This window comes from Epargyreus clarus, unplaced genomic scaffold (assembly GCF_041222505.1).
Source record: "Epargyreus clarus isolate Ecla_fem2 unplaced genomic scaffold, WU_Ecla_fem_2.2 ptg000034l, whole genome shotgun sequence".
In the NCBI taxonomy this organism is placed as follows: Eukaryota; Metazoa; Arthropoda; class Insecta; order Lepidoptera; family Hesperiidae; genus Epargyreus; species Epargyreus clarus.
Window position 1 is genome coordinate 10367658 of NW_027332239.1, and position 26376 is coordinate 10394033.

At 33.9% G+C, this 26376-nt stretch overlaps 2 protein-coding genes across 2 annotated transcripts in view; one reads left to right on the forward strand and one right to left on the reverse strand.

Moving 5' to 3' along the window:
• Positions 1-26376, forward strand: part of Nhe2 (Na[+]/H[+] hydrogen exchanger 2) — a 51416-nt gene that overhangs the window by 13353 nt on the left and 11687 nt on the right. The window contains exons 2-11 of the mRNA XM_073091099.1: positions 4185-4408; positions 11843-12113; positions 23469-23732; positions 23823-24048; positions 24412-24639; positions 25223-25440; positions 25524-25607; positions 25690-25898; positions 25997-26122; positions 26202-26359. Of these exons, the coding sequence (XP_072947200.1) occupies positions 4298-4408; positions 11843-12113; positions 23469-23732; positions 23823-24048; positions 24412-24639; positions 25223-25440; positions 25524-25607; positions 25690-25898; positions 25997-26122; positions 26202-26359 (1895 nt within the window). The 5' untranslated portion in view covers positions 4185-4297. The remainder of the gene's footprint in view (positions 1-4184; positions 4409-11842; positions 12114-23468; positions 23733-23822; positions 24049-24411; positions 24640-25222; positions 25441-25523; positions 25608-25689; positions 25899-25996; positions 26123-26201; positions 26360-26376) is intronic.
• On the reverse strand, positions 20702-23418 carry LOC140756022 (uncharacterized). Its single transcript, XM_073091418.1, has one exon. The coding sequence runs from the start codon at positions 23213-23215 to the stop codon at positions 20783-20785; it is 2433 nt and encodes an 810-aa protein (XP_072947519.1). The 5' UTR covers positions 23216-23418; the 3' UTR covers positions 20702-20782.

The following is a 26376-nucleotide window of genomic DNA, read 5'->3' on the forward strand; positions in this document are numbered from 1 at the left end:
ACACTACAAATAGTATTTTTCCGTCTTTATATTGTTTGATTTCGCCATTTTGTTGACAAAGAAATTCGCGTTTACTCGCATGCATTGTTGTGTATATTCAAGTGAAGAAACAATACGCGCTCCGCGGTCGTGGCATTTAATCATATTTCAAGGAATTTTTATGACTTAATAGAGGGAGAAATGTTAGCACATACTTGTATTAAAGCATACGATGCCTTCTGGTATCCAAAAACTTAAATACACATAAGGCGTAGTAGAACTCTTTGTAGTTTGAAGGTGGTAGAACCCTTTGTGGACAGCACAGAACAGCAGTGTTAAGCGATGCTGGGTTCCGGTTTGAAGGGTGTGGTAAGGGAGACAGACTATTCCGAGGCGTTTTAGCTTAGTCCTCAGGGGTAGCGGCGCATCTGTGGCCGACCTCAGGTGGGAATATCTAATCCTATCTGGGGTTGATTACAGATGTCCATGGGCGGCAGTAGCCACTTACCATCAGGTGGACTGTATGCTCGTCTGCTACTCCTATATTATAAAAAAAAGTTCGACTTCGGAGAGTCACCTATTTCAAGTTTTTCTGGTTCGGGTACGAATATTTCAAACTTCGTTTTCAGAGCGTGCCGGTGGTCCCGCCGGAGTCGAACAGAAGGTTTTAGTGGTTTTACCATCTTAAAATTACCGTTCTTATACATGTGCTCATAGATGGTGATAGAAGTGAAGAACGGATACGTGGTATATATGTTCATCGTTTATATTTTTATTTTGCGGGACTCTAACCTATTGAAAAGCGAGCAATGTTGTTACACTGTTTTAGATAGATTGATAGATAGATTATTTTATTTCAAGAACAACAACAACAAATACACACACACACACATACACATAATAAACAGTGAAATCCAAAAATACACATATGGAAACACAAACTTAATTATGAACTTATTGACTACATTTTCTTAAGAAATAAAATTATACAAAATATAAAGAAACTGAAAATAATAAAGTAAATTAAAAAATAAAAACAAACAAAATACATAATCGAGTGTTGCAGCTAAAGTCTATGAAAAGGGTTCCGGAGGTCAGAAAAAACCGAGATTGGATCTCGGCAACTGATTTTCAGCCGATTTTAAAGGGTAATTAGACTCTGTCGGAGTAAATACATAGTACTATCAATAAATAATAACTACTGTTACACAACTTTGTCTATGAGCCTCAATAAATTATGAACTGTCTAGTCTAATAATGTATCAGTTTACATCTGAATGGGCACTCTATTTCTAAACAAATATTTTTGGCACAACACAAATGTACGCATTTACGAAAACAAATCGTTAATGTACTCGAGGGAAAGTAGTACAAATAGGCTACGTCTAAGAAATGGTACGCTCCAATCCATCCATAAATCGTGTCGAATGTTCGTAAGTATAATAGAAGAATTAGGTGCGGCAACTCGGTCAAGGGAAAAGCGGTCTGGAGGAAGTTCCGATGAATGTTCTGTTTGAATGGAAAGGTTATTACGGAGAAAAATCTTAGTATCCTGAACGATTTTAGGCATGTCATGTTTTTGGTATAATATATTTATCTTATTTTTATTTCCTTAATGCTATACTTTGATTCAGGAGCTACAACTGATATTAGCAAATTTTCCAGCCTTCAAGGACGCATTCTCTCAGCGACCAGACTTTAGACTTTTAGACTTCATCTCAATAAACAACATAATATAGCATAATTTATATTCTGACTAACCTGAAAAGCCTTTATTCTTCTTATCCTAAAATTAATGATTACCAGTGATTGATTATAATTCGTTTCATTAAACAGACGAACGAAACACAACACATTACTATGATCCACAACAATATGTAGCTCCAGTGTAATTTGTCCGAGAACGTTCTTTGTATTGGCTATTTCCATTATGAACGTCCCTTATACTCCATAAGAGTTACCTCAACGTATTGTTAATGTAGCTTTATAGAGCGCCACCATTTTCTAGTTTATTTCTGGACCAAAGTAATAGCTTTTTGACGTTTAACGGATCGTTGTACAAAGCTAAAATTTATGTGAGAGTACTTTATGCACGTAATAATTGGATGTGTACAAATGCAGAATTGTGACATTTAAAATGCATAATGTGTAAGTTTAACAGTAGCATGCATAAATGTGAATAAATGAAGATGAGGAAAAGCCTGTAAAAATATGCTAGTAAATGAACGTAAAATGCACTACGTAAAAATTAGAAATTATATACAGAATATTAACGAGCAATATAATATATACAATAAATAAATAAATATTACTTATTTAATATATTAGAGTTTAATAATATAGAGTAAATATAAATACCAACGATGTCACAAGACGATGAACTAATAAAGTTCGTGTGAGGAATTTGTTGTTATATGTCCTAAAAACGTAGGGCTGGTACATGAACGCCATAATAAACGAGTAATGTTACAAATAATCTTATTACAATTAAAAAGATATTTTACTTGCACGTACATTGAATATAGGTTTAATGCTAGACTAAACTACTATATAGTTCTAAACTGAATTAAGTAAGTATTACATACTCGTACATAATTGAACAAAAGTTTATGTAGGTGACTAGATAGTGATTTCCTTCGCTTCCGTTCAAAGTGAAGTTAATCCGCTTGTCCTGGTTGTTAGTAGTCAAACTTCGGAGAACTAAAGACAGGTTGAAAGCATCCAAGTTTCTTAAACAACAAAATATCCGACATAAGTCAGCCTCTTACCCATAACTTGCTGCAACAAACCGAAGCTAAGCGGACTACTTTAGGTCTCCTCTAATAATGATACCTAAATAGATTAGCAACTTAGCTTTTGAGAATTAATAAGGCATCTGGATAATAATATTCCAATGTTTCGAAGCAATGATAACCTAGTGAATAGAAACCTGGCCCGAAACAATTGAGGAGTCTGTGATTAATTACTTTATCACTAGCTATTATCACTAGCTTAACCAGTGAAGGAAAAGATTGTGAAGAAACCTATACGCTTAAGTTCTTAAAAGTAGTCTATCCATCCCCATTTAGATACTCTGACAAGAGACCCGTGTCAAGCTGTGTGATAGCAATTGACAACGATGTTCAAAGATTTGCGCATTGAGCACTTTTTGGGATCAAACATCATGGAACACGCGTCATCGTTCCCGCATGCTTTATGATCAAGAATGAAAGTTTAAATTGGTAATTAACAGTTCTCTACAAACTAAAAATTATTCAAAAATAATAATTTTATAGCTCGACGATACAATTTACACGTCTGTTAGTTGTAACTTCTATCGGCAGTCCCCAAAAACTGCCCCATTTTTCTATTTGAATAATAATTATGATAGCTCTTCAGCAACCCTAAGATCCTAGAGGAGCAATAATCTAGGCGCCGAGTCGCCTGTCGCCCCCCATGTCCATAAACGTTCCACCCCATTCCCTGGACCATTGTAGTAGTACAATGGTCCAGGGAATGGGGTTTATCAACATTTATCAACAAGTCCCTGAAACTTATCTCGCCATCCACTAAGCTCGTGTCACTCGCTACCGAAACTTTTGAATTAAATTGAAGCAGTAACGAACCCGTGTCACAAAGGTATTTAGTATGAATAATTAAGGCTAATTTAAACTTTATCAAAGTACATAATTGACGGTGATTTTTATTATATTAAGTAGTCTTGTTCACAAGAGTATTAACATTTTTATGTAGGTATTAGTGGTGCCCGCGGCTTCGCCCGCATTTTAAAGAAATAATATGACATACATAAAACAGAAAATTTGTACCTGCATTGGAATGAAAGTGGTGCCAACTGTCGAAAATACAATACATACACACGCACATAAGAAATATATATATAAAGATAAAATGAAACACTCATAGTACATTTCTGACGTTTAGTAAAATAAAAAGTATGCAATTTTTAACACATTTCGTATTTTTATGGTGAGTGTATAGGCACAATAATCTCGACATACACTTAGCTCAGTGGCCCATAAAATTTTTATGTTATTTCACGGTTAGTTTTTAATATCGGTCGAAATAAACAATTCAATGTCGCATCGACCTACACGTGATGTGTAGGTAGGTAGAACTTATCAGCATTGCGAATGTTCAATTAGAAACAGTAAACGCCATTAACAATTTTAATGCCAATGGCTACTTACGATTTATTTCCTGTGGAGTGCGCTCGTCAAAGTAACGTATGTAAATTGAGGTAGTGTTAAAAGATTATGTATCAAATAGTTTTGTGAAGTGAGTAAATGTGTGCGAGGTGATTCGGCCGTATGCGGAGAACATGACGTCTCTTAAGCACGGAGTCAACCTGAGCCGGCGCGCGTGCAGGTACAGCGTGGCCTTGCTGGTCGCTGCCGCCCTATTGTCGACTGTGCACTGCAATCCTGTCGAAGTAAGTATTGCAAAATAATTTGTAGATTTTGTGCAAAAGATTTGGTGCGTTTAGGAAGTACTGCAATATGTGGAATGAAAGAACTGCCTCCTGAGGTATTCCTTTAGGGCTATGACATGGGGCTATTCAAGAGGAGTGTAAAAAGAACTCTTCTTCAAAGCCGGCGATGCATTGGCGACTCCTCTGGTGTTGCAAATGTCCATAGGCGACGGTGACTGCTTTCCATCAGGTAGCTCGTCTGCCTTATCGTTAGGTTAAATATAAAAAAATAAAAAATAAAAAAAATAAAGAGAGTAGTATAGTATAGGAGCTACACACGAACTTACACGTACCGTTGTAACACACATTTTTATTTGTAGCATGAAGTTGCATGTGACCATGTAACACATAGTGCTTGTAGTAATTACTTTCGTATATTGTTTTTTGTTCATTTAAAGTTTGTTTTAATGTAGATTTTTTTCGCTTTGAAATGATAATTCGTTAATGCTAAAGAAGAATAACTTCTTATATAATTATTTTCATATGTACACAGAAGTTACATTTAAGTTTCATCCCTTGATATTTGCGTAAAGTAATGTACTTAGAATCTTTATACAATCACTCAAGTGTCCCACCGGCTGTCACAGACGATTTTCTTGGAAAATGTGCGAGGAATCGTCCACTTTGACGTAGGAAAAGCCCGGGCTTGAATGACAGAAAATAGCACTACATATTACTTTTAACTCCGCCCTTCGGTTGTCCTAAATTAGGTAATAATCACCTGCAATGATGATCAACATAAAAAATATAGAAATAGTAAAAACACTATGTTTACATGTATACACGCACAAAACGTAAAAGTTCTTATTACGAGACTAAAATAATTACAAAATATTATCATTAAATATTTTGTAATTATTTTAGTCTTAGTATTCGTTCATATTATCAATAAATGTCATATCATATTATAGTTATGTTACAATGATAAATATTATTCTTATTGCTAAACACCCCAGAGTAACCATTTCCGTTTAAAAATCGTTACGTAAGTTAACGCCATTTGTATTGGCTATGGAAGCTTCATTTTAATAATTACCTAAGCTATTTGCATGAAGAAAATATCTAAATATACTCGTAGTAATCCTATAGAATCAATAAGTATATTGGAGCTTTTAACGTGTAAGTAATGAGTATAAATGGTTGTCTTATCTTTGCATATATAGTATTATATAGCGTTGCTTAAAAGCGGAACTTTATCAAGGGTTTCTCCTTGACCTTGCCCCAAGCTGCGTCTTGTCTGAATTTTGTACTGTTGTCGAATACGTAATGTATTGAGACAAGGGGCGGAAACGTGCCGGGCTGCCGGTCCAAATTTTTGATTCGAATCTACAAGTAAAACTCACTCTATCAGTATTCGTTTAATGCGCATTTTTCTATATTATCCAGCATTTTATTAAACAAAAGAAAAATCAATTTTAAAGGTAACTAAAGTAATCGCTTTTTAGGGTTCTCTATCCGAGTAATAACCGGACCGGACCTTCCCTTTCTGTCCGTCACAGGGCTTTGTGTCGTGTATCTAAATAGAATTGAAATTTTACAATGTGTGCGTGTGTGTGTATTAGAAATTTGAATACCTACTAAAATATAACCCCTATATTCGAGAATGTTTGGTTTATCTATTGAACTGTAATAGATACTCGAAACGTTTAAATGTAAGTATTTAAATAAAAAATAAATAAAAAAATAAAAGAAAATGAGCTCGTGAGAAACCCGCCGTGTTCAACTCGCACTCGGCCAATGAAATAATTCATTAATTTGTAGCATTTCCACTTCAAATAGAAGTATTTATTTAGCTTTGGCATCACCGCCCAATTAATTGACTATTTAATCCTCACGCTACATTTTAAAATTGCAGCAACAATATTTTTACGTCCGCCCTGAAGTACGTGTTAGGAATGTATTTACATTTTCTCGCCACTCGAATACAAGCGTCACTTTGCCTTTGGTGTTTACAGTTGCTACGTGGGGCAATTATTTCAGTACCTTACACGCGCTTGTTTGAGCTTGTTTGACAAATAATTGATTGTTTGTTTTACCGTTTTTTTGCAACATAATGTGATGATCTTTTATGAGTATAATACGATTCGTTTAAGAGTACGATAATGTTTTCGAACGATTTACTTATATTTATACAATATTTGTTGAAATATCATTCATTACCAAATTTTGTTATGTATTTATATATTAAAAGAATAAATTAGTATTTATATATTAAAAGAAAAAAGAGTAAATTAAAAGAATTAATGAAAATGCATCGCATTATCATAGAATATTTTTATAAATAATAAAGAAAAACAACTGTTGAATGAAGTTGTTTTGTAAGTTAAATGCAGAGTTTTAAATTTAATAAATTCTTTTATATCACGGCGTGCGTAAATGGACGTTTTACGCACGCTTCGCGTGCGCAAAACCCCCATTTCCGACCCCGTAATATAAAATTTTATACAACACGCGGACGAAAAATGTTTTTCTGACTCGTGTGATTGCAGCCCTCGCCTGCGGCTCGGCCTGCAAACTCACACTTGTCAGAAAAAAATTTTTCGTCCTCGTATTGTAATGTACTATTCACTGTATAAAAAAATATTTTACATTAAAATAGTTAATCTATTTAGCAGTACAAAATTTATGCTTTTCAACTCGCAGTGTTTCATTTCGTCAGACCATTAAGCTTTTAGTACAAATTGTAATTAAATCTGATAACTTCGTACATGTAAGTAGAGGTTGTACTACTCGTAAATGCTTATCAGTAAACAAAACGACTCCGTTATACAGTGCATAATCGATTATAAATTATTATCTTTATTGTTCTGTTCTGTTGTTCTGTTCATATTAAAACGAGCAATTAACGTTTAAAAAGAAAATTCAACATGAATTTATTAATGGCTAATTATAAAATTTAAACGTGGAAGAACTCTACATTACGTACATTACGTTTAGAGTGGCAGTACTTTACGTTAAGCATTTTTATGATTAAGTTTGGAATTGTTTTACTCATGTAATTTGTTTCTTTTATAATTGAAAACGTATTAAGTACTTTGTTAAGACTGAATACAAAAAAAATAAACGCGGCAATACTCTTGGTACGCCTGAAACGGCTCTACAACTTGTATAAAAGGCAGGTTTTAATGAATCATATTTTCTACACTCATGCCCCCACAATTGGTTTTTCTTGTGTCGTGGGTGCCTTGTGCAAACACATACGCAAAGGTAGCACCAAATCTAGATCCAAAATCTAAATTAATTATTTAGATATCTGTCTAGCGGGGGATCGAATCTGGAACCCATTGAATAGCAGACTGGTATATTAAACGCTATGCCACGCTTTATTCTTTTCTGATTAATCTGGTTTGATTAATGTTGTATTTTATGATGATTTGTTAGGGTTGTAACTGATTATATAGTATTGTTCTGTAGACTTCTATAGAATTTCTGCTAATTAGTACCTAATTCTAAGTTCTTAGAATTAGGTTTATTTTCTTAATATGCGCATAAACAATTGAGTTTAACCTGCGGCAACCAAGGGCAATGACCATTCCCGCAGAATACATAAAGTTCGAATAGGGATGACGATGACGATGGATTCTTGAATCGATTCGAATCGAAGTGCAATAAATCAATTCACAAAAACCGTGGCCCAAGGAATCGATTCTCCAAAAATCGATCTTTATCTTTTCAGCTGCAAAAGGGCGAAGATAGCGAAAAAAGGTCATCAGGACCAAATAGTGAAATCAGCACTGAAATACCTACGTACCCGTCAGCAAAAAATGTCTATAACACATTCAAGCAACTTCAAAACGATCTTTTCGATTTTCTAGAATAAAAGATGATTCACTGAAATCGATCCATTACTCGATCGATTAATGTAATATATTTTCTTGGTCCAAGAGATCGATTCTTGGATTAATCGATTTCAGCTCGCCATCCCTAAGCTCGATAGGTACTTTAAGATAAAAGCTACATGATTTAGTGGACGTTAAATCTATGAGATAATATCAAGGTCGTGATCGGAGACAAAGGGGTCGCGCACAAGGTCAAGAGACCCGCGTTGGCAAGACTTCAGCATACGTCATAACTCCCCAACTCAATCTCCATTAACTTATGATAATGTTAGACTGACTTGAAATTGTATAAATCAAGCTTTTAAGTTGAATTTTAGTTTTTGTCGAACATTTTAGAGCTCTGTAATTTAATAAAGAATGCATATGTTAGATGAAGGTGGTAGAACCCTTTGTGGTTCGACTCCGGCGGCACCACCGCCATACCTATTTCTACCTAATAACAGCAGTGGTAGGCGCTGCTGTGTTCCGGTTTGAAGGGTGTGGTAAGGGAGACAGACTTTTCCGAGGCGTTCCAGCTTAGTCCTCAGGGGTAGCGGCGCATCTGTGGCCGACCTCAGATAGGAATATGTAATGCTATCTGGGGTTGATTACAGATATACATGGGCGGCATTAGCCACTTACCATCAGGTGGACTGCATGCTCGTCTGCTACTCCTATATTATAAAAAAATGAGCATATTACATATACATTTTCTTCATGCCATGTAATCGAATTTACAGTTGTAAGAATGGTACCATTATAATTTCAGTGTACGTTGCGGCAGCGGTCACCATATCCATTCTGGGTTCGATCACCTGGGTCTAAGTATTTGTGTATTTGCCTTTGTGTGTGTCTACGGCATCCATACACACAAGGAATCATATTGTAGTGGAGCTGTTATATCATCTTTATTACTTTAACAATTAACTAAGACTCCGGTTACCTACATTATTAAGTGATTGCGGATAAATCCTTTTTCTTATGAATCCTTTCATGTAACTTTCCATTTCGTGTATTTTTTTAACTAATAAGAAGTTAAGTACTACGAATATTTTTTTTGGTTGAATGAATTTATTTTGAGTTGTATAGGGAAAATTCCTTAAAGTCAAATATCTACGGAATGCTACATGACTTGTTTTTCAAGCATTTTATTTTCAAGTAAAATCTTCAAAAACTGATTTATCTAATTCTCAGACAACAAAGGGCCACTGCGCCTTGATAAGCGCGGGGCGCACGTCTCGACACTGTCTCCATTTAATTTTAAAAGTAAACAAGGTTAGGTACCTTGTTGAGGCTGGTTGTGCTTTATAGTGCTGTATTTCTTTATATTAAGAACGATAGATTTTAAAGATTTTCTTCTATAAGTGGTCTGCGTGCACCACTGCGCGCATTTTGCTTATTTTCAACCCGGATTAAATATTTTCGACGTAAAAAATGTTGCATGTTAATTCGTCTGCAATAAACCCTGTTCAATAATTAGCGTAATAGGAATATACAAGCTAAAATCACAGCAGAAAATAATAAAATTTCAAAGCGATTTTTTGTTTTCATTGCGTGGAAATAAGCATGAGATTGTGAATTGAGCACTGACACTGAATAACATACATACTTAAGCATGTTATTAAAATATAAGTAACAAGGTAATGTGTTAGAATAAAGTTTAATAAATAAATAAATTTTAAATGAAAGTTTTACACAAATACTTAAATTCACAGATATCTTGGTGTAGAAATGGCATAATATATGTTACGCCATTGTTTTACTTTACAACATTACGTTATGATTATATCCACCATTGTGTAATGTGTCGCATCACGATGACGTGCGATCGATACAATGCCATGGACAAGGTTAGAAGTCAAAATCCGTGTTGGCAACCGTTCATCATTCGTGCTATAGTATGAGCTACAGTGCAGCATACATAGCTGACAGGGAGTTTGCGGTGATCTGCGTTTAACAAGGGCTACAGCCAAATTATTCTATATCAAAAAAATACAACTATATAAAATATAAATAGTAGGTACTAGCTTTGGAAGTACCAGTCAGATTCGAAAAAAAACATCAAAGGGTTGCACTCCGGGAGTGCGGCAGAAGTAAAAACTTGAATATTAACGTTGTGCATTTTTGATATTTTGGAATGGTTAGGGAATAATTTTGCACAAATTGATTAAATTATCCGTATAAAAGTAATATCATGTATGTGGTAAAATACAATATTCATTTATAGCGCGAGTTTACCTTTTTGCACCCATTACAAAAAGTGGACAACGCCGCTAAAAAAGGTTTCTACATACATGTACCTAGTGCACTACATATCTACATTATTATTTCTAGACTATGCAGAAAAATACAAGTAATCTATACTCATATTATAAAGAGGAAACCTTTGTTTGTTTGTTGGATTGTAATGAATAGGCTCAAAAACTAATGGACCGATTTTAAAAATTCTTTCACCATTCGAAAGCTACATTATCCACGAGTAACATAGGCTATATTTTTTTATGACATATACTTGATAAATAGATTTGAGGCGGTACAAAGTTTGCCGGGTCAGCTCGTTAAATATGCTCATGAAGGCTCTAAGCGTCCCGATATAAAAGTGTAGCTTTCGTATAACAGAATCATTTTGATACATAATTTCTATTCTGTAGTTTATGTCCTTGCGCCAGACTCGTCAAAATTTAAGTATTCGTTGCCAAATTTATGACAGTCAGACAAACAGACAGTCTGTGGATCTTATAATGTGGCAGCTATTTTGAAATTCAAATAAATTCAACTGTAATCCTAACATAGAAATAAATACTGTTGAGAAAATTTTTAAATTATTGAGGTAATTATATTATTATTTTAAATAATTACTTATTTTAATAATAACAGTGGTAAATTGGTCGAAGAAATAGTTTAATTCTTTTAATACCTACTTACCTACTATTAAATGCATCGTTAAAAATAATGTTTGTTTTTTCTGCAAAAAACACAGTTTTGTATTGTAATAAATATAAAATAACATAAACTCACTCAAACTGCATATAAGCGGTTTAAACCACCTCAAGTCCTTCATATACTGCAAAACACATATTTCTATAGTACTGCTATAATTGTCATTACGTTTTAATATGATTTGCGATGGCAGTTAAACGAGAAAATCAATGCCATAGAACTCCGACATACCTATTTATCGATCGATCAATTACTCCAGTTTGCGAAAGTTAGAATCTTGATAATTAGATCAATCAATGAGATCCTGCCATCCTAAATGTGATAAGTCATGTATTAAATAATGGTAATAAGGGCAACTTATGGTTGCTTTGAAAGGATTACGCTTAGATTTTTTGGTTGATCTTGTATTGTATACGTAATACAACACAGGATCAACTAAAATTCTTGAAATATATAGTAATATCCCTAAATAAGTTTTACCCCAATATTATAAGTAGTATAGTAGTTAGTAAGTAGTATCCATTATAATAAGACTTATCGAAACTAAAATTCATTTACGAGTATCAGTCAATCAATTTTGATTTCAAATTATTTTTATACTCACGAAATATTTAAATAAATTATTTTCCCCTTTCAGAGTACTACGAAACCGACTCCGTCCATTGCTGTCGATGGGATATCTACTTACCCAGGGCTGGGTTTCGGGCCCATGGGTCCCGTGGCCCCCTTGCCCGGCGAGCCGCCTGGCACCCAGCTGGGTCAACGGCAGGAGACCACTACCGACTCCCCAGTAACTGAGAAGCCCAAAAAAGAAAGGACCTTCGTGATAGCGGCTGTTGAGTTCCATCGGGTCGAAACTCCATTTTTGATCGGCTTATGGATTTTTTTCGCCAGCATCGCAAAAATAGGTATGTGCATAATATACGCGTTTTTTATTAAACTTCGTACTTTTAATAGAGTAGTGTAGTAGTATGTAGTAGTTTAGAGAGTAGTACATATTTAGGTACATGGTAATTGAGTTATGTGCGTTGTTGAAGTCTCGTTTTTAGCCGACTTCCCCGAAGGCGTTATGTTTTATGACTACAAGAATCCAACAAGCCATTGCAAGAATTAAAACTATTAACTTTGTAAACTACTATAATACTTTTGAATTCGATGATATTTTTAATTATTTTAATAAAATTAATGACATTAATAACGAGCCATTAAAACTAGTTCATACGATTTTGTTACTTAATTTTAATCTACCTATATTTGTCTCCTTTCGCACTGAAACCAATTATTTATTAAACAGTAGGTATATACTTTGTTATCGTTTTCCTACGTACATCACTAGTGCAACATAAATGTTACAACTATAATATTGTTGCGAAATAATTCACTGTATATGTTAGGACTTGTCTATCCGTTTATAAAGGCAATAGTTGCAATTCTCGCTCAGCTACGAAGCTTTGTACTCACAAAGAACACATGCTTGGAATATGCACTTTAAGTACATAATGAAACTTCTCAGATACTTTATGAGAGTGGAATATTTTATTAACTGTTGTAGAGACAACAATTATTTTCTTTCCATTTATTTGTTGTTAAGTAACTGAAATGATAGGCGAATCAGATATATCTATCCATGGCGCTCCAGCATAATCTTCTATGGCCAACGCGTCTATGGCCGACCTTTGATATGAATCTAAACTTATCTGGGGTTGATGACAAATGTTACTGGAACTATCTCACCTTACTATTTTAGCTTAATGAACGTTATGTTACAGAAAATGTTGTCCTTTAAACAAAGTGTATTTTAAATGGAGCTATGCACTCAAGCTATGTTTAAAAGCTTTCTGAGTAAGATCATCACGTTTGCTTTGTGATAATTATCTTAATTATAATGTTCCATCTTACTTTTATGCTTAGATACTTTCACAAATATATAAAGACTTTACTTAGAAATAATATTCAATAATGTAACATATATCTATAGGCAAATACCTTTGTTCTATTGTTTGTTAACTGTTTTTTTTTCTTTTTCGGTAGCTACTAACAAAATTGAATTAAACTTTAATTTTTTTTTTTGAAATTTTATGATAAGTTATTTATATACTTATTTATTCATTATTACATCATGTTCATTAACATTACAGGAATGACTAATTCGTTAGTAAATGTAGTCCAATGTGTTAGTATATCACTAGTTGAACATTACTCTTAAATAAACGATTTTATAACGTTACTACCAATTTTGAATGCATACGTATTCCGCCATAATTTTAAATGACAGACGGTTTCGACTCTACATTTTGGCTGCCATCCATCCATTTATTCGCTTTTGAAGGCACACAACTTCGTTGTCATTTTTCGAACGATGTGACCCAATTATTGCGCTGCAGCGTGCTAATTATGTAAATTCAGTCAATAATCATTATACGTTTTTACATTTTGTCTCTTGGTATTATGTTCATGGTACCTCACGAAGCCTTAAGACGCTTACCAAAGTGATAGTCTAGTGTCTTAAAATTCAACCTTTCAATTTAGGGTTCGAATTGCAGACACCAGGTTTTTTGAAGCTATGTTCATAGTAGAATTCCTAAAAAAGGTAACGTATTTGGTAAGGAGACTGTATTTAGTAGTGAAACAGTAATGATCATATAATGCTCCTTTCAAGCACATCAGTGCTCATTCGTAACACATACTAATTATACGCTTACTTTTGTCTTAAGAGGATAAGATATACACATTTCTTCGCTTTCCTCATAGATAAGTAAAGATTACTCACTCTTAACAAGAAAATGTAACCAGTTTTGAGAATTGAAATAGTTGCGTAAAAAAATATTTGCCACGTCTTCGTGCTAAAATGTCCCTAAAATATTTGAAATAATTATTTATTTATTATGTAAATTACGCCGTATTAGTTATTTATTCGTAAATTTTCTCTAAAAATGTTTTATTTGTCAAGAATTCAAAAAAATAACTTACTAATAAGCTGTTTGTGGCTTCATTCAATTTCAAGGCGGCGAAGTATCTTTACTAATCTATGGCTTTCCTTCTATTTTCACAATTTATCTACATTGTTAAAGTGAGACGCTCACGAAAATAGACGACGTAGAGTAGCTTACAAGCATATATACTTAAATTCTGCGCTTTGTAAGTGTTAGTATATTGAGCAACCCTGAATATCCTAGCTGCTTGTAGATAAATCAATTAATACAATAGAGACTCATGCTTAGTATTATTAAAAAAAAACAGACAGTTTAACAAAAAATAAAACCGAAAAATAATTTTAATAAATGTTGGTTTATTACATCGTTTTGAGTTGGCGCTTATATTAGACGCATTTTATGGTGCATTCCGGCGAATCATATTAGTAATTTATTGGAAATTAGTAAATGGTATTAAAGTAAATTAGACGTTGATATTTCAGCATTAATTTGAACCAAAGCATAACATTTAGTTACCAGTGCTGAGATGAATGCAGGCTACTGTCTGCTGATTAGGCATCGCGGTATGCCGCAACGGAATGTAACCTAGATAGGCCAAATTTCATTGAAACTATACCTCATAGTAGATACGCATATACTTCCATAACTTACAACTTTAAATTAAGTAGTAATTCTTGTCGTTATTTTATTTATCTAAGTTTATCTATAGACATATATTTGACAGTTTGTTTTTTTTTATAATATAGTACTAGCAGACGAGCATGCAGTCCACCTGATGGTAAGTGGCTACTGCCGCCCATGGACATCTGTAATCAACCCCAGATAGGATTAGATATTCTTACCTGAGGTCGGCCACAGATGCGCCGCTACCCCTGAGGACTTAGCTGGAACGTCTCGCCTTACCACACCCTTCAAAACGGAACACAGCAGCACCTAATACTGCAGTTATTAGGTAGAAATAGATGTGGCGGTGCTGCCGCCGGAGTCGAATCTCAAAGGGTTCTACCACCTTGTTTACGACGTTTGTAAGGTTAAACTAAAAGTTCTTTACTAAATGTTTGTAAAAGTATATGAATATGGTATTTATAACAAACTACAAGAGCGGTAGTAAGAGCAACACTTCTGTGGCCGGTAAAACTCCAATCTTATCAGGGGTTGGTCATAAAAGTCCATGGGTGGCAGTAGCTACTAATCATTAAGTGGAAGTTCATGCAAAAGTGTTTGCTATTTTCCTACTTCTATATATATTTAACTCAAAGGTGACTGACTGAAATAATAATCTATCAACGCACAGCCCAAACCACTGTACGGATCGGGCTGAAATTTGGCATGCAGGTAGATGTTATGACGTAGGCATCCGCTAAGAAAGGATTTTGATCAATTCTATCCCAAAAGGGATAAAATAAGGGATGAAAATATTACTTCGTAACGCGAGCGAAGCAGCGGGCAAAAGCTCGTATATTATAAAAATGTTTTCGCGGCAATAATCATTGTGGTGGCGGTGCCACCACAGTTCAACTGTCAAGATGACTCACACTTCATAATATGGACGTAGGTACTATCAAGAAAACTAGGTTATGATTTGAGTTGAGATCACCCGGCAAACATAAATTGCCACTGAATATGCATTAGGGATATGAAACGTAGACAGTAAATAAAAGCTTTATGAAAGTTCTAATAATAGATTTTATTACGAAACGTATGTACGGTATATTAAACTAAACTTCATGAGGTACGAGTAAGTTTTTTAGTTTTAAGTTTTTAGGTGGACAGTAAGTGGTGTACTTATTAGTTTAGTTATCAAGATTATACGTCACATGTAAAAACCGTTTGTAGCTGCTACGTAACATACACAAACTTTAATGAAGATGGCCCTTTGTGGTTCGAATCCGGGGACTTCACTGTCACAATAGTAGTGTTAAGCGCTGCTGTGTTATGGTTTAAAGGTTGTAAAGGAGACATACTTATCCGAAGCGTTCCAACTTATTAGACTTAGACGACCCGCGTGGCGGAGCGGCCCCCATACCGGTCTAACGCGCAAAGGGTCCCGGGTTCATCCCCGGTCAGACAGATATCTAAATGATGAATTTAGATTTCTGTTTCTGGGTCTGGGTGTTTGTGTATTTGTCTATGTGTGTGTCCATGGCACCCACGACACAGGGAATCCTATTGTGGGGCTGTGAGTGTAGAAAGCTTTCTTATTTATTTATTACTCAGTACAACGACCTATTAAAAGTGAAGTTAGCAGATAATTTCTTCATTGCAGTTTTTACGAGCGTAAACATAAGTAAGCTTAGCATTAGTAATATGAAGTAATGGACCGAGCATCTGCATTTCCTCCATAAACTATTTATTACGGAGCAGAGCTATTTCGAACGTTGCTCCACGTGTACGAGTAAATGGTTTCTCATCGCGTAAACAAGTTCAATCTTCAAAAGGTGTTTTGGAAACAAGTAGTAAGGTAAAGTCACCTATTTCCGCGGTATTTTCACCAAAACTAGAAAGAGCGTCAGATATTAAGCATTTGCTACGGCTTAATAATGAATTAGATAATTTTATCAGAAGCTTTAGTATCTGTACTCTTGAAAGAGACTCGACATTTTACGATTAAATATTGATTTAAATGTGTATTTAAAATAAATATTAACCAAGTCAGAAAACCCTAATTCCGATGTAAAAATCCTTATTCCGATGTATTTGGTTCCTAATTCCGAGTATACAAAATAAGGGAGTGAAAGAGATAGAACGACTGCTACATGGTGTATAAAAATAAATGTTATTTATTGAATTTAGTTTCAATTTCGATTGAATTTTTTTTTATTAGTTAAAGAGTAGCTTTATCAAAAGTGTTCTTAGCTATGATTAAAGGGAAGCTGCCGAAATAAAACTTTTTTATAGTATCTTTCCTTAATTGGTTAATTTTACTAATGTATATCATGTATTTTTTTTTAAACTGCAGTCAGTTCGTGTATCTGCAATACAATTTTGGACATTCTTCTTTGTGTACTTGACTAAGGTTTATTATCGTACATCATAAATAATAATAATTGGATGGAATACCGTCCTGAGGTTTATAGAATTATTTCATTTTGAATAATTTAATCAAATGAAAACGTCGTAAAATGTTTTAGTTCTTATTTAAATATCCATTAAAATCGTATAACAATGTTAATTCTTCATTAATTACGATTAAACGAATTACTGATACAAACAATAGAAATTTTCTTAAAAACCGATGAAAACTTTAAACACCCTGTATAGTATTTTATGGTTATGCCGCGGATTAATGTGCCCATATAACCTAATTCCGACTTATATACATCGGAATAGCGTTTCATAACTAAAAATCACGTTTCCAAATTCCGATTATTAAATAATAACAGACTTTTACACAATTTATAGGCAGAAAGATGCTTTATTAAAATATGTACATAATAATATACAATACTTGTTCAATATTACATTCATATCTGGATGAACTTCATTTTCTCTCCTTAGTTGTCCCATAGAAGAAATTAGGAAAGTACATAGATAGGTCATCTTTGACATTATATAATTAGGTAATGCAGTATAATGCAGTACCACGGAAAATGATTTTGATATTAATTGAGTATTAAATTTGTCAAATTCGAAGCAAGACGTGCTTATTCATAAAAACAACTACAAAAATTGAAATTAAAAACAAGTCTATGAAATTGCTATTCCGTGGTATACCTCGGTTTAAGGGACAGCCCGAAATATTTGGCACCTAATGCCGCTGTATTTTTAAACTTATTTTTACTCTTATCTGTTAAGAAATAAGCACAATATTTAAATGTTATCGATTCCATATATAATCAATATAATGTTTTCATCGAAACACTATCACACACATGCAAATTTATTGAAAAAATCACTATTTGAGAAATCGTGACATTCACGTGCAAAAGGCCCAAAATGTATGAAGCACACGTTTGATGGAGGCTCAAATGCAAAACTATGCGATTATTTAAAAAAACATACACATAATACTATTACGATAGCCATATGACATAGAGTGATAAATTATCTATTGAATAACATACCTTTTATTAAAAATGAGTTGGTAAATAGTTTATAAAAGCCGTTTTTGTAAATACCACGGAATATGGTGCCAATTTCAGAACCCCTCGGCATTAGGTGACTTTACCTTAATTACGCTAATGTGAAAATACCTACTAATGCTGTTACGATAGGCGGTTCTTTACTTACTTATTTAAACTTTTGTTCCTTAACGAAAACAATTACAGATACCAAGAGAGCCACATACCTATATCTGAAAACAAGTAGGTACAGTACCCTTACCATGAGTTTTAATGTTTTGGCAAATATGACTGTTTTGGTTATTGTTTACGTATTGGCCCATACGATTTCCTAGTTCTGACACAATCCGCTAGGGGCGCTGATTGGAAATTGTATGGGCAAATACGTAAACAAATACCAAAACAGTCATATTTTTCAAAACGTAAAAACTCATGGTAAGGGTACAGGTCTGTGAAGAGGGACATGATGTTATAAGCATTCTCTGCCAGACAACTTTCAGGCAGTCGGAAAGTCATACGATCAAGCGATCATACTGACCAGCGGTGGTCGAATCATACTGTTTCTATCTACCTACTTTTCAAAAGACGCGTAATAAGAAAACTATTATTTATACTAAACATTAATTGCTTTATTATATGCTATACCCGACTAACCCAAAGTTGCGTTTCTATTTACACTTCATTTCTTTTCGCATCTCACCTTTTATAAAAGGTTTGTCAATATTAAGTTAGGGTAGTTTCGTTTTAGGACAAGTGCCGAGGGAGGTATCCCTAACTAGTTCTATCCTCGCTGACAAGACAAATACATAACCTTGTGCTTCAGAATCTACATATTTCAGCACTTGTCCTTGAACCACTTTATGTGTCGGGGGCTTTTATGTAATTTTTGTCTCCAAAAAGTATTTTCTAGGGTTAAAAACGTTTTAGTGTAAAACATCTATCGTTGTTAATATTGTATTCGTTCGAATTTTTTTGTACGAAACTCCATTTTTTATATATTTGCCAAAAATATTTATCTAAAACTAATTGCTAGTAACTGTTTCATATATAACATCTTCTGTATTATGATATTATACCAAACACCATTGAATAAAAGAAACCTAAGTACTCTTACAATTTTACTTCAGCATTAAGAATATATTATGTAAATTATTTAGGTATTTTATTTTTTAACTAGCTAATATACAGGTTAGGTATACTAAATATTTCATGAATTATTTACTTAGTTATATACGTATATATATATATATATATATATATATATATATATATATATATATATAACTTATAACTTATATATATATATATATATATATATATAAGTTAGAAGGAATTCTAATTGGAATCCAAAAATAATTACATTATATTCGTTTCATTCCCAAACGAAGTGAAAACTTATCCGTTTACTTCATCAGCTCGTGGCATTATTTAGTTCGTCGTTCGTTAATTGGGAAGTTGGGTAACGGCCTGTAAGGCTTCGTAACGGTATCGGTGACTCGAAAGTTAAGGCTCTTTAGATATTTGGGTCATTACTTTACAAGTGTGTCGCCGGGTCCTTATTATCGATACGTATTTCTATAGAATATATTTAGGGTAATGAGAAATAAACATTAAAGGCTTTATTTATAATTGAGTCTTGGGGTACAGGCATAAAACTGAGGATTTCAGTTTTAATGAGGCAACAAAATTTGCATTTATTTGCAATTTATCGATAATCGATAAAATAACCCACATAGTATATGGGCTACAAGTAGACGGATAGTATGGAAATATTTACGAAAACGATATGAAAAGTAGGACATTTTAGTCAAGTTAACTTACAACAATAATAATAATAATACTCTTTATCGTATCCAACAAAAGAAAATACTCTTAATGAATAATCAATTTAACAAACAATACAAAAGGCGGTCTTATCGATGATTAGCGATTTCTTCCAGACAACCTTTAGGTGAGGAGTTATAGTAGGGATGAATAGAAAAATAAGTAGGGTTCAAAATAACAATTTTAGGATTACGATACGAGTAGCATAAACATCTGGGAATAAATAAAATATAGCACCGAAGAAGGAGACAAAAATATAATAGAAGAGATAATTGAAGTATAAAATAGCATGGGAGAAAAAAGTAATTAAATAAAACCAGAGTAAAAGCTGTAAGTAATAAGGTTTAACCAGATTTTTAAATGAGTATAAGGATTTAGCGTTACGTATGGAAAGAGGAAGGGAGTTCCGATGTCGTATGGCTACTACCGTGAATGATTTCTTGTAGAAGGAAGAAGAGTGGGTAAGAGTGCAGAGAGCAAGGTTTTCAGTAAAGGGAAAGGATCGATCATGGGATAAGTAGAGAAATTGAAAGCGCTGCTTGAAGTAAGGAGGGGTATTCGGATATCAAATATACAGTTAAGTACTCCGAAATGATAGAAAATTAAACAGGGGACTTATACACCAATAAAATAAACGGTTCGCGAACACAAGCCTTAATTTAAGATAAATCAAAACAATTTATACAATAAATATGTATATTATTGAATACATAACGTAAAAAAGATAAAATGTTGACATTTATAATACAATAGTGCTTTTCAAACTTGGGACCATTTATTAACGCTGTTCCCTCTAGACTTTCTTCTTCTTTTTACTGGAAACATATTTTTATATTTCCCTTTGAAAAAGCTACCTCGCGACTTAACTGAAATTAAATTCTGACGGGTTTTCGAAATATTCGTTGATGTATTAAACGTAACACTATTATTTCCAACCTTCTTTTTAAAGTTGTCGTTCGCAGAAAAATAAAAATTTGTGAGCGGATCATTATGTGTGAAAGCCACGAAAGGGGCATTTGTAGATTTTGGTACAAACCCTGTAGTTCGATTTTTTACACTATCTCCCTTGTGGCATCTTCCATGGGTTGGACATTGAGTATCAATCTCCGTAGAGCTTTGTGTGACAGTAGACACTGATATCTCCTCTCCAGATATCGGAATTGTAAATTTATCTTCATATCTCAACGTATGAACATTTGCGCAATATTTGTCTACGTTCATATTTAGGCAGTTAAAAGAGTCGCTTGAGGTTTTGGATTGTATTAGAGAATCTTTAGGAGAGTAGTTTTTGTTTCTAAACTGGCATCCAACATCCCTGATAAATATCACATCATCACTGCTTAAGCTTTCTCTGACTGAGCTCGTCAAGTTTTGTTTCCAGTCAATAAAATCATACTGGCATGATTTTTCCGATTTGCAATGTTGGCAAAGTGTGTGAGAAATTGGTTGGCAGGGGGTTGGTATTGGGGATATACACCCTAAGGTAGAATTAATAACAAATCTTGGTGCACATTCACTGAGATACTCACACGTATTTTGTACTCTGGTAATTTGATTTTCTAATGAATTTTGTTGGTGAGATGGCATATACCTGTTTTGGTGTAAATTAAGACATTCTGTAGTAGCCAGATCTTCGTCAGTTTTATTCAAAGGTTCGTCGTAATAAAGGCTCTTAGAAAGTGGTGCACATAAAGGTAAATTAACACAGCGAGGCCTATGTAAGCAAGGCGGTATGTATTCACAATTATTGTTTAATACATTAATCCTTTGGCAAGATGGAACCACAGTACATGGAGGATGATGTCTACAGCCCTTGGTTATCCTGATAACTCGAGCATTTGGTTTAAGTGGGGATTGTTTATTAGACATATTAGGATTTGCAAATACATTATCAGTTGGTAGAATTTGGCATACAGGCACCAATTCACACTGGGGTTCATGATTACAAGTATCTCTACTCTCGACAACTTTGCTTTTGTTATCATTTATATCACGATATGTATATGTAGCGGTAGCCGGTAATTCATTGGCGCGATAGAGTGGAGAGCTCTTTGATTTTAAGCTCTCATTAATATCCGTAGTACTCATTACGTCAACCATTTCTTTGCAATTAGGACATAAAATTTGACGAGGTTTTCTAGAACCTGCATTGCTTCTTGCGTTCTCACAAATTTTATTTGATTGTTTTCTATTTATACTATCATGTAACATGCGCGTGTACGATTCGCTTGAAAATACTTCTTTAGATTTCTTTTCAATTATATCTATTGTACTCGTTCGCTTATCTTCATACGTTATTGCATTTTTTGATTTCTTCGTCTTATTATGTTTTTTACACTTTTGTTCCTCAACAAATACCTGCTGTGTACTTGTTACCTGATCAGCTACTGTTAAGGATTTGCTATTTTTAGCTAATTCAGTTAACGACTTTTTATTCGTGCATGGACAAGCGTATGAAAATAACTGACAAGGGCAAGGGTCTTCCATTCGTTTACCCCGATCTTTCTTTTTAGAATGTTTTTCTTCAGAAACCGGATTAGTATATTCAGTTCGATATTTCGCAAATGACCAAAATTTCTGATGTCTTTCGCTTAAAGATATATCTTCTGACTGAGGTTTATAAGAAGTGTATGCACCTTCATTGTCTCGTAAGAATATTTCTGACGATAGAATTGAAACGTTTGGAAAAGTTTTAGGACCTTTCTTTTTATTTTCTTTTGTAAATTTAGATGTAACTAATTTCGGTTTAATTTGAGTGGCACATTCTTGAACTATTGCTTCAGATTTAGCACCGAATCCATTTCTAATTAATGCATTGTGGTTTGTCCTTATATTTTTTTTAGATTCTGAAAGGCCGCTGACACAGTGATATGAATGACGTTTAGCTAAAGAATCCAGATCGTAGAAAAAAGTGCTTGTTGATCGTATTACTGACTTATCACTTGACTTCTTGTTTAAAGCATGATATCTTTCACTTGTTACGTATGATGTTTCGTTGAGTAGTTCTGAATCTTTAGACGCCAACTTCCTTTTCTCAATGCCTTCGTTTAAGGACTGAAAAAGTAATACATCTCCGACGTGTTTCAAAGTACGTTTATTTCCAGAAATATTTTTAAACTCTGAAGCTCCAATAAGGTCATAAATACTGGAATAGGATTTTGCTTGAGGTAGCTCAGCCTTTGTTGAATGCATGTTTTCTTATTAAAAATTGCGGTGACTTTTTCATGTATGGTCTAATATGTTTCAAACACTGTTTCCACGCACAAAACAATGGTTTTAAAGAATTCGACTATATGAGCCTAACTGCAGAATTTCCAAGAATAATAAGATTTTTTAACATTTTTATAATTTAAAAATGTATGTCATGATATAATAATTTAACATAAATGCTATCATACGTGACAAAGTCAAATTATTTTTTCTCTAATACAATGTCTTGTTGCAGGTTTTCATATGACGCCAAAATTATCGAAGATATTTCCTGAGTCGTGTCTGCTAATATTCGTGGGCGTTTTGATTGGAGCCTTACTTTTGAGTACCCACAGTGTGCACGTACAGCCCCTTACTCCAGATACCTTCTTCTTATACATGTTACCACCAATAATTCTGGACGCTGGGTACTTCATGCCAAACCGACTATTTTTTGACCACCTTGGCACAATACTTTTATTTGCGGTAGTCGGCACTGTATTCAATACAGTCACGATCGGTAAGTTACCATCAAGTTGTCATGGTTTAAAGCCCAATTTTATTTACAATAAATGTATTTTAAAATAAATAAAATTAAACACTTTTTCAGGGGCATCGTTGTGGGCATGTGGTCAAACCGGTATGTTTGGTTGTACCACTCCTCTTCTGGACATGCTGCTGTTTGGAGCTTTAATTTCAGCAGTAGATCCAGTAGCTGTGCTAGCTGTCTTCGAGGAAATACACGTTGATGAAATTTTGTATATTGTGGTATTCGGAGAATCCCTATTAAATGACGCTGTTACTGTCGTATTATATCACATGTTTGAGGCTTACACGTGAGTATTGTTTTACTATTGTATTATATATTTCATTCATTCTCTAACAATATTGTTAGAAATCTATTCAAATTATTTTTATTATAGCGTTATTTTAATTAATTAATATGTGTTAATCCATGATGTGTTATTTTTATAATAATAAGTTTTCATTTATACCTATAGTCACTGGCTACAATAGTATTGTAAAAGTTAGCATAAAAAATAAAAAGAACGTGACTTGACGTTTGAGTTGTATTTTTAGCGGGAAACATAAAAGTTTTAAATTGTTTAAAGATATACTTAATAGCTTTATTCTTTCAATACATATATTTACGATACTAATGTTAGTTTTGTAATGCTTAAAATACCTTCATGTTACAGGGAAATGGGTCCATCACGCTTAATGTACACGGATTTCCTAGCTGGTTTGGCTTCGTTCCTGGTGGTCGCAGTTGGAGGTACCTGTATTGGCGTGATTTGGGGCTTCGCCACTGGCCTTGTCACCAGATTCACTCATGAAGTCAGGGTCATTGAGCCCATCTTCATCTTCGTTATGGCGTATCTAGCGTATCTTAATGCAGAAATGTTCCACATGAGTGGGATTCTGGCGTAAGTATCAATTTGAACATAACCCTATACTCGTATAAAGCTGATTAATTTCCACACGGTCAGGTTCATGACGTAATCACGTTACCTACAGTTATATGAATTGCACACGAGTATGTACATAATATTACTCAATCTCAACGTCTAATTAAATTTCTTACTGCCGCAATATACCCATATATAAAACTTTGTAAGATAAACGTATACATTTGGTTGTAATATATTTGGGACTTTTACAGCATGCATTAACGGTTTATTTTTAAATGTCAACATTAAATTTTTAAAATGTACACCGTCTTACTATACAATGAGCTTTTGCTCGCCGCTTCGCTCGCGTTACGAAGTAATATTTTCATCCCCTATTTTATCCCCTTGGGGGTAGAATTGATCAAAATCCTTTCTTAGCCTTAGATGCCTACGTCATAACATCTACCTGCATGCCAAATTTCAGCCCGATCCGTCCAGTGGTTCGGGCTGTGCGTTGTTAGATCACTATGTCAGTCAGTCACCTTTGAGTTATATATACATATTTAGATTCTATATTTTCATGTAGTAAAATTGAATTCAAAGGTTGTTTATCTTTCAGAATAACTTTCTGCGGTATTACAATGAAAAACTACGTGGAAGCGAATATTTCGCACAAATCGCACACTACGATAAAGTATACGATGAAAATGCTGTCATCTTCATCAGAAACAATTATTTTCATGTTCCTTGGCGTTGCCACGGTCAACAACAGTCATAACTGGAACACTTGGTTTGTGCTGTTGACCATCACTTTCTGCTCAATCTTTCGAATAATAGGTATTTAGAAAGTATATACGTACGCTTATTAAATTTGTTTCTAGATTATTTAGAACTCTTTTAACTTTTGTTTTCCATTTCAGGCGTGTGTATATTTAGTGCAGTAGCGAATAAGTTCCGTTTGCATAAATTGAATAGAGTCGAAAAATTTGTTATGTCGTATGGAGGTAAGTTTACGATCTCAATGACAATACTCCTCATAAAAAAATATGAATTATTTTATTTATGACTTACGTTGTACGATTTCAGGCCTTCGAGGTGCAGTTGCGTTCGCATTGGTGCTATTAATCGATCCTGAAGTGGTAAAACTACAGCCGATGTTTGTGACAACTACAATCGCTGTGATTTATTTCACAGTATTCATTCAAGGGATAACAATAAAGCCTTTGGTGAAGATACTAAACGTCAAAACGGCAGAGAAGAGAAAGCCAACTATGAATGAGAGAATACACGAAAGGGTAACATGATATATAAATCAAATTTATTAGAATTTGATATACCTAACCAAAGTATTAATATGGAAGAACAAATTAAATAACGATATATTTTATTTCAGTTCATGGATCATTTGATGGCTGGTGTTGAGGATATCTTAGGCAAACATGGCAATCACCATATGAGAGACAAGTTTAAAAGATTTGATAACAGATTTATTAGACCCTTTTTGCTTAGGAACTATCAGGTATTGATAATCAAATTGTGTAATTTCGTGTCTTAAGTTGGAGAACAGAAGGGGAGATTCATAAATGAATTATTTTAAGGGGGCTGAGCCAAAGATATTGGAGACTTATTCAAAATTAGCGATGAAAGATGCCATAGAGTACATGCAGAGGAATGCATCTACAATTGGCAACATATCCGGTGCTGAGTCAATGTCAGCTATATTTAAGAATTACACTAATGCAAATTTCAACGGAAGGTACGTTCTGGAAATTT

Excerpts from the sequence above, each read along its gene's own strand:
- LOC140756022 (XM_073091418.1), bottom strand. The coding sequence starts at position 23,215 with ATGCATTCAACAAAGGCTGAGCTACCTCAAGCAAAATCCTATTCCAGT.